Raw genomic sequence first — 15082 nt, forward strand, 5'->3', positions numbered from 1 at the left:
TGGTTTCAACAAGACGGCGCTCCACCACACACAGCTCGCACCACAATCGATTTATTGAAGACATTGTTTCCTCGTCGTTTGATGTCGAAAAATGGCGATTTTGATTGGCCACGGGCACAATACGCCGTACAGGCTCAAGGCTGCCATTTGAGAGATATCATATTCAAAAAGTGATGTCAACAAATCTACTTGAACCAAATAAAATGATTATTATCGGCAACATCAAAAAAATTGTGTTTTTCTTTGATTAAAAAAAACACATGGGCCCGTCGAATATGGGCAACCTTGTATAAGGTATATCGCTCTCTCTCTCTCCTTTTCCTTTACGTTATATCTTTTTTCGCTCTCGTGGAACGAAAATGCCCGAAACGTTGCATGGCCTTGAAATTTTACTCTCCATTCTCGCTCGGCCATCGACGCCTAAGAAGTTTGACTTCAAAAATTTATGAGTGGTTTCACACAAAAATAATAAAGGCTGCCCAATCAATTTGAATTTTCGTTGTTTTATTTCAATTTAAAATCCGATACCTCTAAATTGATCACTTTTTATTTGTATGAACTTAAAAGGTAAAACATTTTTAATTATGTACAAATATTTCTTCCATAATTTATTTACATAAGAAATCTAAAAAATTATGCTTAAAGAAGACTCGAAATATTGCAACTAAAGGTCGGGTAGAATAGGCGGACAAGTGCAGACCAAATGCTTATCACCGTAGGCATCGTCGATTCGTCCAACGGTAGGCCAAATCTTTGAATCTGGCTTAACAAACAACTGTATGGAAAAAAAGAGTTTAGTAAACATGCAAATGCTAGTTCTTTCTTTTTACTTACCGCTGGGAAAGCAGCCACCTCGCGGGTATATGGCCTATCCCATTTGTCTGAGATGACCTGCGCTTGTGTATGCGGTGCCATCTTCAGTGGATTCACCGTTTTATCCATGCGTCCCTCTTCAATTTCGGTAATCTCTTCACGTATTGAAATCATCGCGTCGCAAAACCGATCCAACTCTTCCTTATCCTCGGACTCAGTCGGTTCAATCATTAAAGTGCCCGCCACAGGCCAAGACATAGTGGGTGCATGGAAACCATAGTCCATTAAACGTTTAGCAATGTCCACTGCCTCAATATTGGCCGTCTTCTTCAGATCGCGCAAATCAAGAATGAATTCGTGCGCCACAAGTCCACTCTTCGATGACTTATATAGGGTTTTGTAGTGGTTATCGAGCCGTTTGGACATGTAGTTCGCATTGAGAATGGCCACTTGAGTGGCGCGCTTAAGTCCGCGACTACCCATAAGCTTAATGTAGGACCAAGAAATCGGTAGAATGGCTGAGGAACCGAAAGGTGCTGCCGAAACTACACCAAAGCTGTCGTGTTCACTTTCTACTGGACTGATCACTGGATGTCCTGGTAAATAGGGCGCCAAGTGCTCTTTTACACCAATAGGACCCATGCCAGGACCACCACCGCCATGTGGTATGCAGAAAGTCTTGTGTAGATTCAAATGGGATACATCACTGCCATAATCACCGGGACGACACAGACCGACTTGTGCGTTCATGTTAGCGCCGTCCAAGTACACTTGTCCGCCATGTTTGTGTATGAGTTCACATATGTCAGCAACAGTTTCCTCAAACACACCCATTGTGGAGGGGTATGTGATCATAAGGCAAGACAAATCGCTAGTATGTTCCGCAGCCTTGTCGCGCAAATGTGCCATGTCTATGCTGCCGTCGGTGAGAATACGTATGGGCTCGACTTTCATACCAGCCATTTGTGCCGATGCCGGATTGGTACCGTGCGCCGAGATGGGTATCAAACAGACATTGCGATGACCTTCGTTACGGTGCTCATGATAACTGCGAATAGTGCGCAGACCGGCGTACTCACCTTGTGCGCCAGAATTGGGTTGGAAAGAGATTCTATCGTAGCCGGTAATCTCGCAGAGATCTTTTTCGAGTTCGCTAAACATTTGATGATAACCCTTGGCTTGTTCGACAGGCGCGAACGGATGTATGTCGGTGAAGTGCCGGAAGGAGCATGGTATCATTTCTGTGGTGGAATTAAGCTTCATGGTGCAAGAGCCAAGCGGTATCATAGAGTGGACGAGTGAAATGTCCTTATTTTCCAAACGCTTCATATAGCGCACCATGCGAGATTCGCTGTGGTGTGAGCTGAATACAGGATGTTGTAGGAATGGGGAGGTACGTAAGAATTTCGAGCGCTCGATGGAGTTTTTCAGTATATCGCGCTCGGCTAGTGTCTCATCTAGCGACTTACACTTGAATACCCACAACAGATCATTGACGTCCTGCGCCCCAACTGTTTCGTCCAGAGCTATGCCCACGCTACCATCCGTAAAGTAGCGGAAGTTAATGCGCTTTTCCGCCGCACGCGCTTTAATTTCATCAATCGACAAACTTTCCGACGGTGTGACATTCAAAGTGTCGAAAAAGTGTTTGTTGTTCACCTGATGTCCGGCATCGTGCAGTCCAGTTTGCAGTGCAAGTGTGAAGTGGTGTATACGATTTGCGATCTCCTTGAGGCCTTCTGGGCCATGATAGATGGCATACATGGCAGACATGTTGGCGAGCAGTGCCTGCGCTGTGCAAATATTGCTAGTTGCCTTGTCACGCCGTATATGTTGCTCGCGCGTCTGCAACGCCAAACGGTAAGCATCGTTGCCGTCTCTGTCACGCGTAACACCGATCATACGACCCGGCATCAGACGCACCAAATTCTGTCGGCAGGCAAAAAAGCCGGCATGCGGACCGCCATAACCGAGTGGAACACCCAAACGCTGCGAGGTACCAATTGCTATATCGGCGCCGAATTCAGCTGGCGGTCGGAGCAGAGTTAGTGCAAGCAGATCCGTGGCGACCACAACGAGTGTCTGTTGGGAGATAAACCCAATGGGCAAAGCGAATGGTTTAGAAAGAATTTAAAATATTTTATTTCAGCGTAACTTACGCCATTTTTGCGCGCCTTCTCAGCGACATCCTCAAAGTCCTTAACGTCACCAAAAGTGTCGGGATATTGCAACAAGATGCCGGATATTTCACGACCCTCCAAATCCGCACTCGCGATCGGACCGATTTCCGTCACAAATTCCAATGCTTCAGCACGTGTCTGCACCACAGACAAGGTTTGTGGATGCAATCTATTGGAGAGGTAAATCTTCTTGCGCTTGTTTTGCCTGCATTGCATGAAAGTCGGTAGATTCGATTAGTATGCGACATACACATTGTAGATGTAGTGACTGGATTCATCTTACCTCGTGCACAAGCTCATAGCCTCAGCGGCGGCCGTGCCTTCATCCAATAGCGATGCATTCGCCACATCCAGCCCTGTCAGTTCAGCAACCAGAGTTTGATAATTCAATAACGATTCCAGACGGCCTTGGGCGATTTCCGGTTGGTACGGTGTGTACTGGGTAAACCAACCGGGATTTTCAAAGACGTTGCGCACAATCGTATGCGGCACATGACAATTGTGATATCCCATGCCGATGTATGAGCGCCAGATTTCATTGCGCATAGCGATGCCCCGTATATGGCGTACGAGTTCATGCTCATCTGAAATGGAATGGATTTGATTACTACGAGGGCAAAATTAATGTAAAATTTTGGATTTTTTTTAATCTATTGTAAGTAATCAAATAATGCGGTCGCCATAGCCGAATGGCTTCGTGCGAGACTACCATTAGGAATCCTGAGAGAACGCGGGGATCTGATGTAAGCTTGAGATAATATGGAAGCTAGATTACACATGTGGAAGGTGTGACCAACATCAGACCGTTAGCCGGATTTTTGCGATTTTGAAGAAATCAGCTGACTTGTGACGTAAGCGGGAATCATACAAGTTAACTGTGTCCCCAACAAACTTGGTCGCATTTTAGATTTGATATTTTTATGTAAAAGCGTAAAATTTTTCCATAATTGGTGCGAGGACAAATCGAAGTACCTCCTGTCATCAAACAAATGGTCGGCGCACTTGCGTATCGGCACCTACGTCACTGATAACAGTTATGATTTCAAGGTTGTAGGAGACTTCGTTTATCTAGGAACCAGCATTAACACCGATAACAATGTCATTCTAGAAATCCAACGTAGAATCTCTCTTGCCCACAAGTGCTACTTTGGACTAAGTAGGCAATTGAGCAGTAAAGTCCTCTCTCGACGAACAAAACTAACACTCTACAAGGCTCTCATCATGCCCGTCTCATTGTAGGGCGCAGAAGCGTGGACGATGGCGATATCTAATGAAGCGTTGCTTGGAGTGTTTGAGAGCAAGATTCTGCTAAAGATTTTTGGACCTTTGCACGTTGGTAACGACGAATATCGCAGGCGATGGAACGATGAGCTGTATGAGCTTTACGACGACATAGACATAGCGCAGCGTATAAAGATCCAGCGGCTACGTTGGCTGGGTCATGGCTCTGAAAGTATTCGATTCGGTACCAGCTGGTGATAGCAGAGGAAAAAGAAGGCCTGCTATGCCTTGAAAGGATACGGTGGAGAAGAACTTGACTTCACTTGGTGTGTCCAACTGGCGTCGATTAGCACGAGAAAGAAACGACTGGCGCGCTTTGATAGACTAGGTAAAAATTGTTTAAGCAGTTAACGCGCCAATCGAGAAGAAGAAGTAGAAGAAAAAGAAGAAGAAGAAAAAGAAGGAGAAGAGTAAAAATAAGAAGAATAAGAACGTTTGCTAATTTAGCGATTTTCCTCAAAAATTTATGGGGAATATTTTAGGCTATTTTAAGGGGTTGGCCAGGGGTTAGCCAGAATTTTCAAAAAATTGGATTTTTTTGCATTTGATGATTTGTATTATATGTTTAAAATATTCTGTCAAAATTTGAAGTGAATCCGACAAATACTTTTCGAGTTATTCAACAATTAACAAAGGGCGCTCCGGAGCATTCGCATAGCTTTAAATGCATTTTTCTCAATGCTTTTTGAACTGGTGATCACTGCAACTTAAAAACCGGTAGATTTCAATAAAATTTATGCTGCTTTTGCTTGTCTGATCGGAGGATTTTTTTTTTTAAATTTCAATTTTTTTAAACAATTAATAAAAAAAAAATTGAAATTTTGAAAATCCTCCGATCAGACAAGCAAAAGCAGCATAAATTTTATTGAAATCTACCGGTTTTTAAGTTGCAGTGATCACCAGTTCAAAAAGCATTGAGAAAAATGCATTTAAAGCTATGCGAATGCTCCGGAGCGCCCTTTGTTAATTGTTGAATAACTCGAAAAGTATTTGTCGGATTCACTTCAAATTTTGACAGAATATTTTAAAGATATCATACAAATCATCAAATGCAAAAAAATCCAATTTTTTGAAAATTCTGGCTAACCCCTGGCCAACCCCTTAAAATAGCCTAAAATATTCCCCATAAATTTTTGAGGAAAATCGCTAAATTAGCAAACGTTCTTATTCTTCTTATTTTTACTCTTCTCCTTCTTTTTCTTCTTCTTCTTTTTCTTCTACTTCTTCTTCTCAGCCTCCGATCAGACAAGCAAAAGCAGCATACATTTTTTTTTTATTTTTTTTTTTATTTTTTATTTTTTTTTAAACAATTAATGAGCCGAAGGCCTTAGTAGCCAGAGTTCTTGTTAAATTTTAGTGTATTGGTTATTTATAACTATTACTCTTACATATAAATAAATAAAGAATTATTGTAATTGTCGGTTTTTTTCCCTTGAAAATCTGAAAAATATTTCCTGAGGCCGCCATGTTGTCAATTTCGAAAAAAAAGTTTGGATCAGGCAGAAGATTATCTTTTAATGAAACTAATTTCTCTTGTCCGATTGATTATCGATAAATGTCCAAGGATAAGCGATGATCACGCAAGTGACTTCTGGAGAAACGCGCTCCACACAAACAGCGATAACTTTTACAATTATTATTATTTTTTTCTTTAATTTTGCTAAAGTCAAGTCAAAACATGATGTATTAATACTATGTTTTTATTTTTGTAAAATAAAGTAACTGACAAAAAAAAATTTAATGCAAAATCAAAGTCATCCTTTTTTTTGGTCCTCTGACTACCCCTAACCCTTTAACAAAAACAGCTGGTTCATTGTTTTGCTGCCCACGGCTAATAGTATGAGCTTCACAAGTAATTCGCGCAGAGAGGATTACAAATACTTGCCTTAATTACCATAAATTCGTACCTCTACGATTTCTTTTCCTTACACCCCGTTACAAAATTATAAACATACCACCATTTTATTCTAAATATTGTCAAATGGTAATGGTAATGGTTGTACGGATTAGGCTAAGGCCTTTATGCACTACGACCAAACCTATCTATTGTGAGCCCCTAATTACTTAATTATAATTATTTAGTATATCGAGGAATCGTACCAAGGGAGCAATTGTAGGTCTTCCTCTAGTAGGATTCTGTGTCTCCTGTGGCCTAATGCCTCACCGTTGGTGATTAAGTGTTTCATGAACTCCTCTTCATCACAGCAGAACCTCCATAATCTTGTACTAGATATTTTGTGTTGAAGTGTTTTTGCTGATTTCGCTCCGTTGGCATTGAAGTTTACAAACTTTTTGGAGTGATTAAGGGGGAACGCCACTGTGAAAATTCAAAAAAAATGATTTTTTGTTTTTCATAAATTGTTACTATAACTACTCAAGAAAATGTGGTAAAAATTTTAAAGCGAAATTCGCTTTATTTCCGATTCTATGTGCACTTAAGTGAGCGCCCGTCGGTTCGGTCCCGTAGCGCTTACGATACGATGCTTCATTTCAAACGCGTTTTTCTCGAAACGACTTTTTTTAATACGGTGGCAACGATTTCTCGAAGACTAATGAACCGATTTTAATTTTCTTTTTTTCAAAATTTTTGCTATCGCATTTGCTATCGTTGTACGTAGCCGAATTTGAAAATTTGAAAATAACTATTGTTCAAATCACCACCATTTTGTCAAAAAAAAAAAAAAAAATAAAATAAAATAACGGCTACGAACAACGATAGCCACTATTGCGTAGATTAATAAAATTTTTGGTTTTTTGATTTCAGATGATTATTCATTGCTGTATCGCTGCCACCAGATGACGTCATTTTTTTTTTGACTCGTTACGTTTATTTACATAAATTTGTCAATTTTCAATATTTTTTAATAAAAATTTACTTCAACATAGTTTAATACATATATAATAAATTGCCTTTTGTCCGATCTTCGAATAATCATTCCACCTTACAAAAAAAAATTCCTAAAAATCGACTATTTTTTTACCCTCCACAGTGGCGTTCCCCCTTAAGGCCGCTTGTGCCGTTCCAGTGTTTCCTGACTTTAGCTTGGATCCATTTTTGATTTCCTGTTTTATATTATTTTTGTTGAACCCGAAAAACGGGGTTGGTCCAATAAAAAGCCCTTCTCCACTTTTTTGGCATAGAAGTCTGCCTTCTCGTTTCCTTCCATTTCACTCTATTAGGACTTTTGACTTTAATGTGAAACAATTTAAGGCTTTGATAACCGATTGGCTGTCCGAAAGGAATTTAATTTTTATTTTCTCGAACCCTTTTTTGGATTTGATTTCCACTGTTTTCATTATGGCGAAGAGCTCCGCATGGAAAATTGTGGTATCTGTGCTTAGTGTTAGGGTTTTGTGTGCCCTAGGCCCTGCTCTAGGCCCTTGGAGCGTTTTGGAACCATCTGTGGGTCATCACTTAGCCATGTTGGGTTAGTGTTCCACTCTTCCCTAGACGGGAAGATAACCTTGTATCCCTTTAAAAAATTTAGTATATTGCCACCTACCCAAGCTCCCACCATCAACAATACACACTTCCTCACCCATATTCTCTTTACCCCTCCTACTTATGTTCTCACATATCTTCTTCACGTTTCCCTTACTCACTGAGCTTTTGTTTAATGACATCTAAACCAATCTCTTTCTTTTTGTTACATAACAACAACAACCACAATTCACATTTTGACTCTTACTATTATCTTTTAAGCTCATATTTGTTTACTTAGTTGTAAGAATTGTGTAACCTTGGAAAATACTAACTTTGAAAAGAACGGAGTTATTATTATACAGTTCATGCTCCAACAACAACCATATAATGCAAAGTTTTAAACTTTTACACTTCTACACAATTTAAAATTTTTTTTTGCAGTGAAGCTTCTTAGGCATCGATGGACGAGCGAGAATGGAGAGTAAAATTTCGAGGCCATGCAACGTTTTGGGAATTTTCGTTCCGCGAAAGAGAAAAAAGATATAACGTAGAGGAATATGAGAGAGAGAGAGAGAGAGAGAGCAATACCTTTTATGAATATTAGATACACTTAAGGCTGTTTTTCCTGAGTTTTTCCTTGTGATTGCTGAGTGAGAAATAACACTGCCTACTTTTTGGCGCTTGTTTGTTGGTGAAAACTTTTTGGCACCTACTTTTTGGCGTTATATTTCCTTGGTGCCTACTGTTTGGGGCGTTTTTTGGTCCCAATTTTTTGCCGTTTTTTTTGGTGCCTACTTTTTGGCGCTTATTTGCGTTTCCTGGCTAGTGCTTGTGCGTACTATAAAGTGCTATCCATTCCGGCGTCGGATTTATTAGTATTGCCTTGCGGTAATTTGTGCCGTTGCTGCGGTCCTGGAATCGCTGTGTTTGTGCGGGTGATACACGCTCGGAGTAGTGCGCGTTGTTGCCACGGTTTGTGTCTGGCGTTTACCTACACCGGTCGACCCTTCTCCGTGTTTTGTAAATTTTGTCTATTTGTATTCTCTGCAAATGTTGTGAATTTATTTAGATATATATTCTTTCTCTCCCTCTCTCTCATTCTCTCTCGGGTCTCTCCCTCTTTCTTTGTCTGCCTTTTAATTTAAAATTGAAAATTTTTAAATAAAAACAAAAATTTAAATTTTAAAATTTTTTGAATAAAAAAAATTTAATTTTTGAATTTTAAATTTGTCTTAAAAATTGCATTAAATTGTTAATTTTTTTAACCAGAATTTTTACAATTCTTCTGGGTATGCAGTTTTATAGTCCAAACATTTCCAAGTTTCAAGTGACAACAAAATTCCGTGATTTTTGACATTTTTTTCGCTGAGTTATTCTTCCACATAAAGTACAAACTAGAATGTTTTTATATGGAAGAAAAAGCCCAGCACCGTTAACTGATTTACGCACATCTCTATACTGACTTCTTATATATAATATGTAGAAGCGAGAGGCACTGCATTCGAAAGAGAAGACTTCCCGCTAAACAACTAGCGGCCGCTGGCGTTTGTCGCATGCGCACTTCTTCTATAGCAGCGTCAGTCTCCTTATTTAATAGTCACCCCTCGTATGTGTTCATATAGGAAATATTAACCTAAGCCCGAAATAAGAAATAAATAATCACCATAATTCGCAAAACACAAAAACGCGGCTTTCGCATCACCTAAGAACAAAACAATAAGTGATAAGCGCCGTTGATCTTTTGACCTGTGCTTGTAGTAGTACGACTGCACTTTGCTCTCTTATCAGTATGCTCTCTATTGTATACGACTGATACACAGCAGGGGGTCCAATGAATATATGGGGTAATTCATGTGCGAAAAATTAATAGCAAGCAAATTTTTCAGCGAAATACTCGTAACTAAATTATATGAAATCAAAAGCATTTTCGCACACTCCAATCGATTTGGCAGCACATGCCGGCAAATACTCACTCAAGGGCTTGTCCAAGTTTAAATCACGCTTCAGTTGTATACGCCGAGGCACGGCCTTCTCCGTTAGCTCTTCTAAGGACTAGTTGTGAAGAGAAAATATTTGAAATTCACGCCATGCTTGATTTATTCTTTCTTTTGCTATTTTTGTTATTTTTTTTTTTTGTTTTTATGCAAAGTGCATACCTTAAAGCCCAGTGTATCCAACATGGCGACTACATCCGTTTTACGCGGCCCTATGTGACGACTGGGAAAGTCGGATTTGGTGGGAAAGAGCACTTCACCCACTGGCACTGTGGCTAGGCAACGTGTTTGTATGAGTACACGTGGCGCTTGCCAGCACTTAGTGGCTGTGTGTGTGAGCGTGACGAGTTGATGCATCTGTGCGCGGCTTAAATGTTGCATTTTTATTGTTGTAATGAAAGTGAAACTACAAACATGAATTGAGACTTGTTAGCAGGTAAACACTTTGTAACTTTAACTGCACTTTTATTTTTAACTTTGTTACAATTTAAATTTCGAGACACTTTTCGAGTGACAAATGCTGCTACTTCCGCCAACTGCTGACCACCGACTGATTGAGATGAGCAACCAACAGATAAGTTGGGCAGTGGGCTAAGTCTGGCTTTGGTGCTCATCGTCAGCACTGATAAGGTAATCTGAAATTTCCATTAGGAGTCTAGCCTCACAATGCGCTGCGTGTGTGTGCTTGTGGGTCGTATCGGGTGCTTGATAGGCTGTTAAGCGATAGTCTGTTTATTTTCACAATCACGAATTAATAAGTGATTATTATTTTAAATACATAATATTTGTTGTGAATGAACAAAAAAACTAAAACGTAAAATTGAAGGGTGTTCCATGAGGACTGCCTATTTATAATTTTGAAAAAAAACAGGATAAAATTCTGCGTATTTATTAGATTAAAGGGACATAGGTATGAAAAACATTATCCCACAAGTCTATAGAATTTTGCAATACATGAAGAAAGAATTACAGCGAACGACATCAAATAAAACAAAGCCAATCCTCGTCAGAGGCAGTCGCGAGGTATGTGGTTTTTTTTTTATTTTTGTGAAAAGTCGAGCCAAGAAGCACCGAGAAAATGGTAACTCCTAATACATTCAGGCTAAAAATTCCCCTTTTAGGGGATGGGGGTGCCGACCTGCTTCCAGGTTTAACCGACAGGTTGCCTTAGATGGGCTTAGTACCTCTAGCCGGAGTACAGTTGTAGAGAAGGCGGTATTGGCTAAACATGTCCGTCCCTCTAGCGAAAGTACTACGAAATAAAGGCTGCCAATAGGGTCTTTTTTAGACTAAGAAAGGTAGTAGCAGAGCAGCTAACAGAAGAACAGGCTAAAACGCTGGAATGGGCAAAGGCAGTAATAACCAACTTGGGAAAACCGGCGGGTGCTCCTCCTAAAAGGCAACGATCCGCAGATAAAGCGAAAGAAAAGGTCGCCAAAAAAATAAATAGTAGGTGGCCATAACTACCCAACTTTCAGTTAGCTCGTCAAAGGTGGCGGTGAGATATTGGCCGTCATTGATAAGGGAGAATGGAAGAGACCATTCCTAAGGAAAAATGCACGTGGATTGAGGAGGCAATCGCCGAACAAAATTTAACAAATTTTTAAGTCCTACAATAGCGACCTGCCAACTCACAACTGGAAGGTAGGAAGAGTAGAAGAGCCAGTGGGGGGAAGAAGACAGGTGATGCTCATCCTCAATGGAGAATCGCTTGCCTCACTGGCGCAGAAGAATAATGTTATAAGCTTCGGGTTTGTTGACGCAACCACTCGGATCTATCGCAGTGACGAGTCAGCTTTTATTTCAGATGAAGAGAGTGACAAAATCGGCTTGCGTAGCGATACTGAAGAAGGGTTGGTCTGCAGCCAAAGCCCAACCGATTCTGACAGGTCAGAGGTCAGCCACACTCTACTGGTTGGTCGTAGCCAAGCTAGGAGAAGTTTGGCCGGGAGCCAAACTCGAAGCGTTTAGTAAGTAAGAAATTCCAAGTAGACCTCGAGCTCGAGTTTGGATTCCGGCCAAGCCGGCAGAGCTGCACAAAATTGAGCAAATTTTTAAGTCCTACAATAGCGACCTGCCAACTCACAATTGAAAGGTAGGAAGAGTAGAATAGCCAGTAGGGGGAAGAAGACAGGTGATGCTCATCCTCCATGGAGAATCGCTTGCCCCACTAGCGCAGAAGAATAATGTTGTAAGGTTCAAGTTTGTTGACGCAACCATTTGGATCTATCGCAGCGATGAGTTAGCTTTGGATTCAGATGAAGAGAGTGACAAAATCGGTTTGCGTAGCGATACTGAAGAAGGGTTGGTCTGCAGCCAAAGCTCAACCGATTCTGAGAGGCTGACCGGTGTGAGGCCGCATTGGGATCCTCACAGAGGAAACGCTCAGTGCTCTCCGCCTTCTCTAAGCAAGACAGGCAAATAACGTGCTCTATTTCTAATGGTGGTCATATGCTGACTCCTTGGATTGTGTCCTGAAATAATACCGACCATCAACCGAACGTCGTTACTTCCAAGTTTTAGAAGAGAGTTTGACACTTTTCTGTTCGGACTTGTCACAAAACTCTTTGCAGTTCTGCAGCGTTCTAGACCGGACCATCGCTCGTTATGTAAATTCCTTACATAATCGCTGATCCATTTCATGCTCTCTACAGAACTAATTCCGATTATTGACTCTGATCCACAGTTGGTCAATTTATCGGCAATTTCATTCTCTTGAACCCATATAAGTACAAGCTTATTCTGTCTTGCAACTGAATTAAGCTTCTTCTTAGATTCTTGAACAATCTTTGAGGTTTGCCTTGCGTTCTCCAGAGCCTGACTGTCACTAAAGGCTCCAGAGTTATGTAGGTAGTTAGGTAAATAGAAGTGGTAGTCAGTCTCAAAACCAACTCACTTAGACCGTTGCCGATCAATTGGTATAACGCGGTAGCAAATATCTGCTACTCCTTTTTAAGCCATTTTGTTTTAACAGCAAACCCATTCACCTGGTTGACACTCTTATCCTTAAGGTCATCAGTATCATTCAAGAACGATGAGCCAAAGGGTCTAAACCTAGTGGCGTGCCACGCGGGATAGTAATCGAGCAGATGTCTGACAGACTCTCCCTCCTCCTCATTAATGCAGCTTCTGCAATAGTCGAAATGAGGTACGTTCAATGTTTGAGCATGTCGACATGAAGTGGCAATGCTACTTGTACCACGCGGTTTGTAGGTTGAGCGGGGTATATCTACAATTTCCATACCTCTCTCGCTGATTTGTCCCCCTTACATTTCACTGGTATGCCACTACGCTCTGGCCCCCTTGTTAAGAGATGTCCGGCATTTGCGAACAATGATGGAGTTAGTGACAACCCCATCAAGAGATTTAATCGCCACTTGGTTATCAGATTAGGAGGACAAGCCGAAACGATTATTTTTGTCTTCTTACAGTAGACACCAAAGCCAAATTTTTCGTCAAGCCGTAAGCAGTTTTTCTGACTAGGTATATTGTCAATCCATCCACTGGAGTTCTAGTACTAAATAACCTTATGAAATATCGTTAATCAGAAAAATAGTCAACAGAATTGATTGGACCCAGACGACTGTCCAACACCTAAATCGCGCCATTGACATATCTATGGGAGGTAAGAAGAAAAGAGCATCAGAGCATCAGAGGGATTGGTTCTAGGAGTTCTGCTGATACATATAACCGTCATGCGTTGAACCTTCTAAAGCCTATTTCTAATCGTAGTCTCGTCGAGAGCCGTTCACCAGACTATAATCCCGTAAAAGAGGTTAGGTCTGATAACGGTCTTATACAGCCAGGGAGTGTTCTTCGGAGAAAGATCCCTCTTGCGTCCTATGGCCTTTTTGCATGAAATTAGAGCTACAGTAGCGAGGCATGTAACCGTTCCCACAAATGCCGCCAGATCTACTGACTCCTCTTTCGAATGCAGAATCTCTCGTATCTGCCATATTCTCCAGATATTGACGATTGCTGAGCGCCTTCGACCCTTCTCTAACCTGAAATCTAATTTACAAAAAAGGAAAGCTCTACAAAGAAGCTCATAGAAGCAGACTGCCAGTATTATTTCGAAAAATGGCAGATTCACATGGATCATTGTTAGGACAGAGAAGAGATGTATCTTGAAGACGACAATAAGCTTCGTCACTTAATAGGTAAACGTCGTATATTTCCGAGATTAGTTTGAGTGTTTATATCACATTCTTATATGAATTGATAGAGACTATAGAAGAAATCTAAGCGAGCAAAGTCCACAAGACACCAAGTCACTTGCGGCGCACTGCGAGGCACAATTAACCCATAAGATCATCGTGCACAACAAAATAAATCAAAAATGAGACAATAAGCTGTGCGAAAACATGACTTCACTCGGCGCGAGTTATATTGACTTTATCGATCAAGAACGGTCCATTCACTACTCCAGCCCGAAATGAAGCACAAACAGTGGTTTGCGGTGGACACATTGATGTTGAAGAGGTATTATTGGTTTTTCAGCTTCACAAAGCGACAATTAGTCTCGCGGGACTAAGACTTAAGCATCGTGGCTCTCACTTCTTTTCTGCGCCTGCTGACTTAGCAGGCTTTGATATCAAAAATCTGTTGAACTTCATCAGCAGCATAAAAAGGCAACCGCAAATTAGTCATCGTTCATAGTCCACAAATACTCAAACCACCCCAGGACTATCCTTTTCGTCGTCTCGTTTTTCCTTCACCTCTTTTTTCCCTTTGCAATGATTTCACTAAGGATGAACCCTTCTTCTTTTGGCCAAGTGGGTCCACTCTCTGGGCAACCATTACAACCTAACCTAACCTATGAAGCGCAGGATTGGTCCCATCCTCACACCAGACAGTTCCGTAAGAGAGTTCAAAAAGTGTCTGCCCAGAAAATTTGCTCTGATTTTAGCTAAGGCTGGACAATTGCAAGGGAAGTGCTCAACTGTTTCTTCCTCAACCTCATCTCTATAACTTCTACAATATTCATGGGAGAAAACTCCTCGTCTCAAGGAATGCCTGCCACATAGTTAATGACCGGCTTGGAAAGCTAAGCAGTTCCTCCGTATTTTTCTTATTTATTTGCGGCCACAGCCTAGTTGTAACGCAAGTGTCTTCATCTCTCTATGTTCTTTTGCACTCTTGGATGATTTTATCTTAAATATTAATTTACTCGTAGCAACTGGTATTCCAATAGTACTTCTATCACACACTCGTCCAATTAGTCGTTGTTCAGAAGGCAATGAAGCAAAATGAGTAAGGCTTGAGTAGATTTTTTTTCGTACACACCACCAACACAATCTTAGTTTTTCTTGTAAATAAACCGCTGTCATGACGTTGGTTACCTCAGCCAATCAGTTGATTTCCACAAAATCGCTGAGAGCCGGTTAACG

The 15082-nt window shown here is 41.0% G+C and overlaps 1 protein-coding gene across 1 annotated transcript; it reads right to left on the reverse strand.

Annotated features, from left to right (window-relative positions):
- Positions 1-507: 507 nt before the first annotated feature.
- On the reverse strand, positions 508-10229 carry LOC129236181 (glycine dehydrogenase (decarboxylating), mitochondrial). The gene is made up of 6 exons (XM_054870421.1): positions 9855-10229; positions 9672-9750; positions 3277-3577; positions 2973-3198; positions 835-2895; positions 508-775 (listed from the first exon to the last, which is right to left on the reverse strand). The coding sequence occupies exons 1-6, from the start codon at positions 10071-10073 to the stop codon at positions 665-667; spliced, it is 2997 nt and encodes a 998-aa protein (XP_054726396.1). The 5' UTR covers positions 10074-10229; the 3' UTR covers positions 508-664.
- Positions 10230-15082: the final 4853 nt, after the last annotated feature.

The sequence above is a fragment of the Anastrepha obliqua genome, chromosome 1 (genome assembly GCF_027943255.1).
Source record: "Anastrepha obliqua isolate idAnaObli1 chromosome 1, idAnaObli1_1.0, whole genome shotgun sequence".
In the NCBI taxonomy this organism is placed as follows: domain Eukaryota; kingdom Metazoa; phylum Arthropoda; class Insecta; order Diptera; family Tephritidae; genus Anastrepha; species Anastrepha obliqua.

Coding starts and splice junctions, on each gene's coding strand:
- LOC129236181 (XM_054870421.1), bottom strand. CDS start 10,073: ATGCAACATTTAAGCCGCGCACAGATGCATCAACTCGTCACGCTCACA. Junction 9,751..9,854: donor TGGATACACTGGGCTTTAAG/GTATGCACTTTG, acceptor CTTCACAACTAG/TCCTTAGAAGAGCTAACGGA. Junction 3,199..3,276: donor GCTATGAGCTTGTGCACGAG/GTAAGATGAATC, acceptor CATGCAATGCAG/GCAAAACAAGCGCAAGAAGA.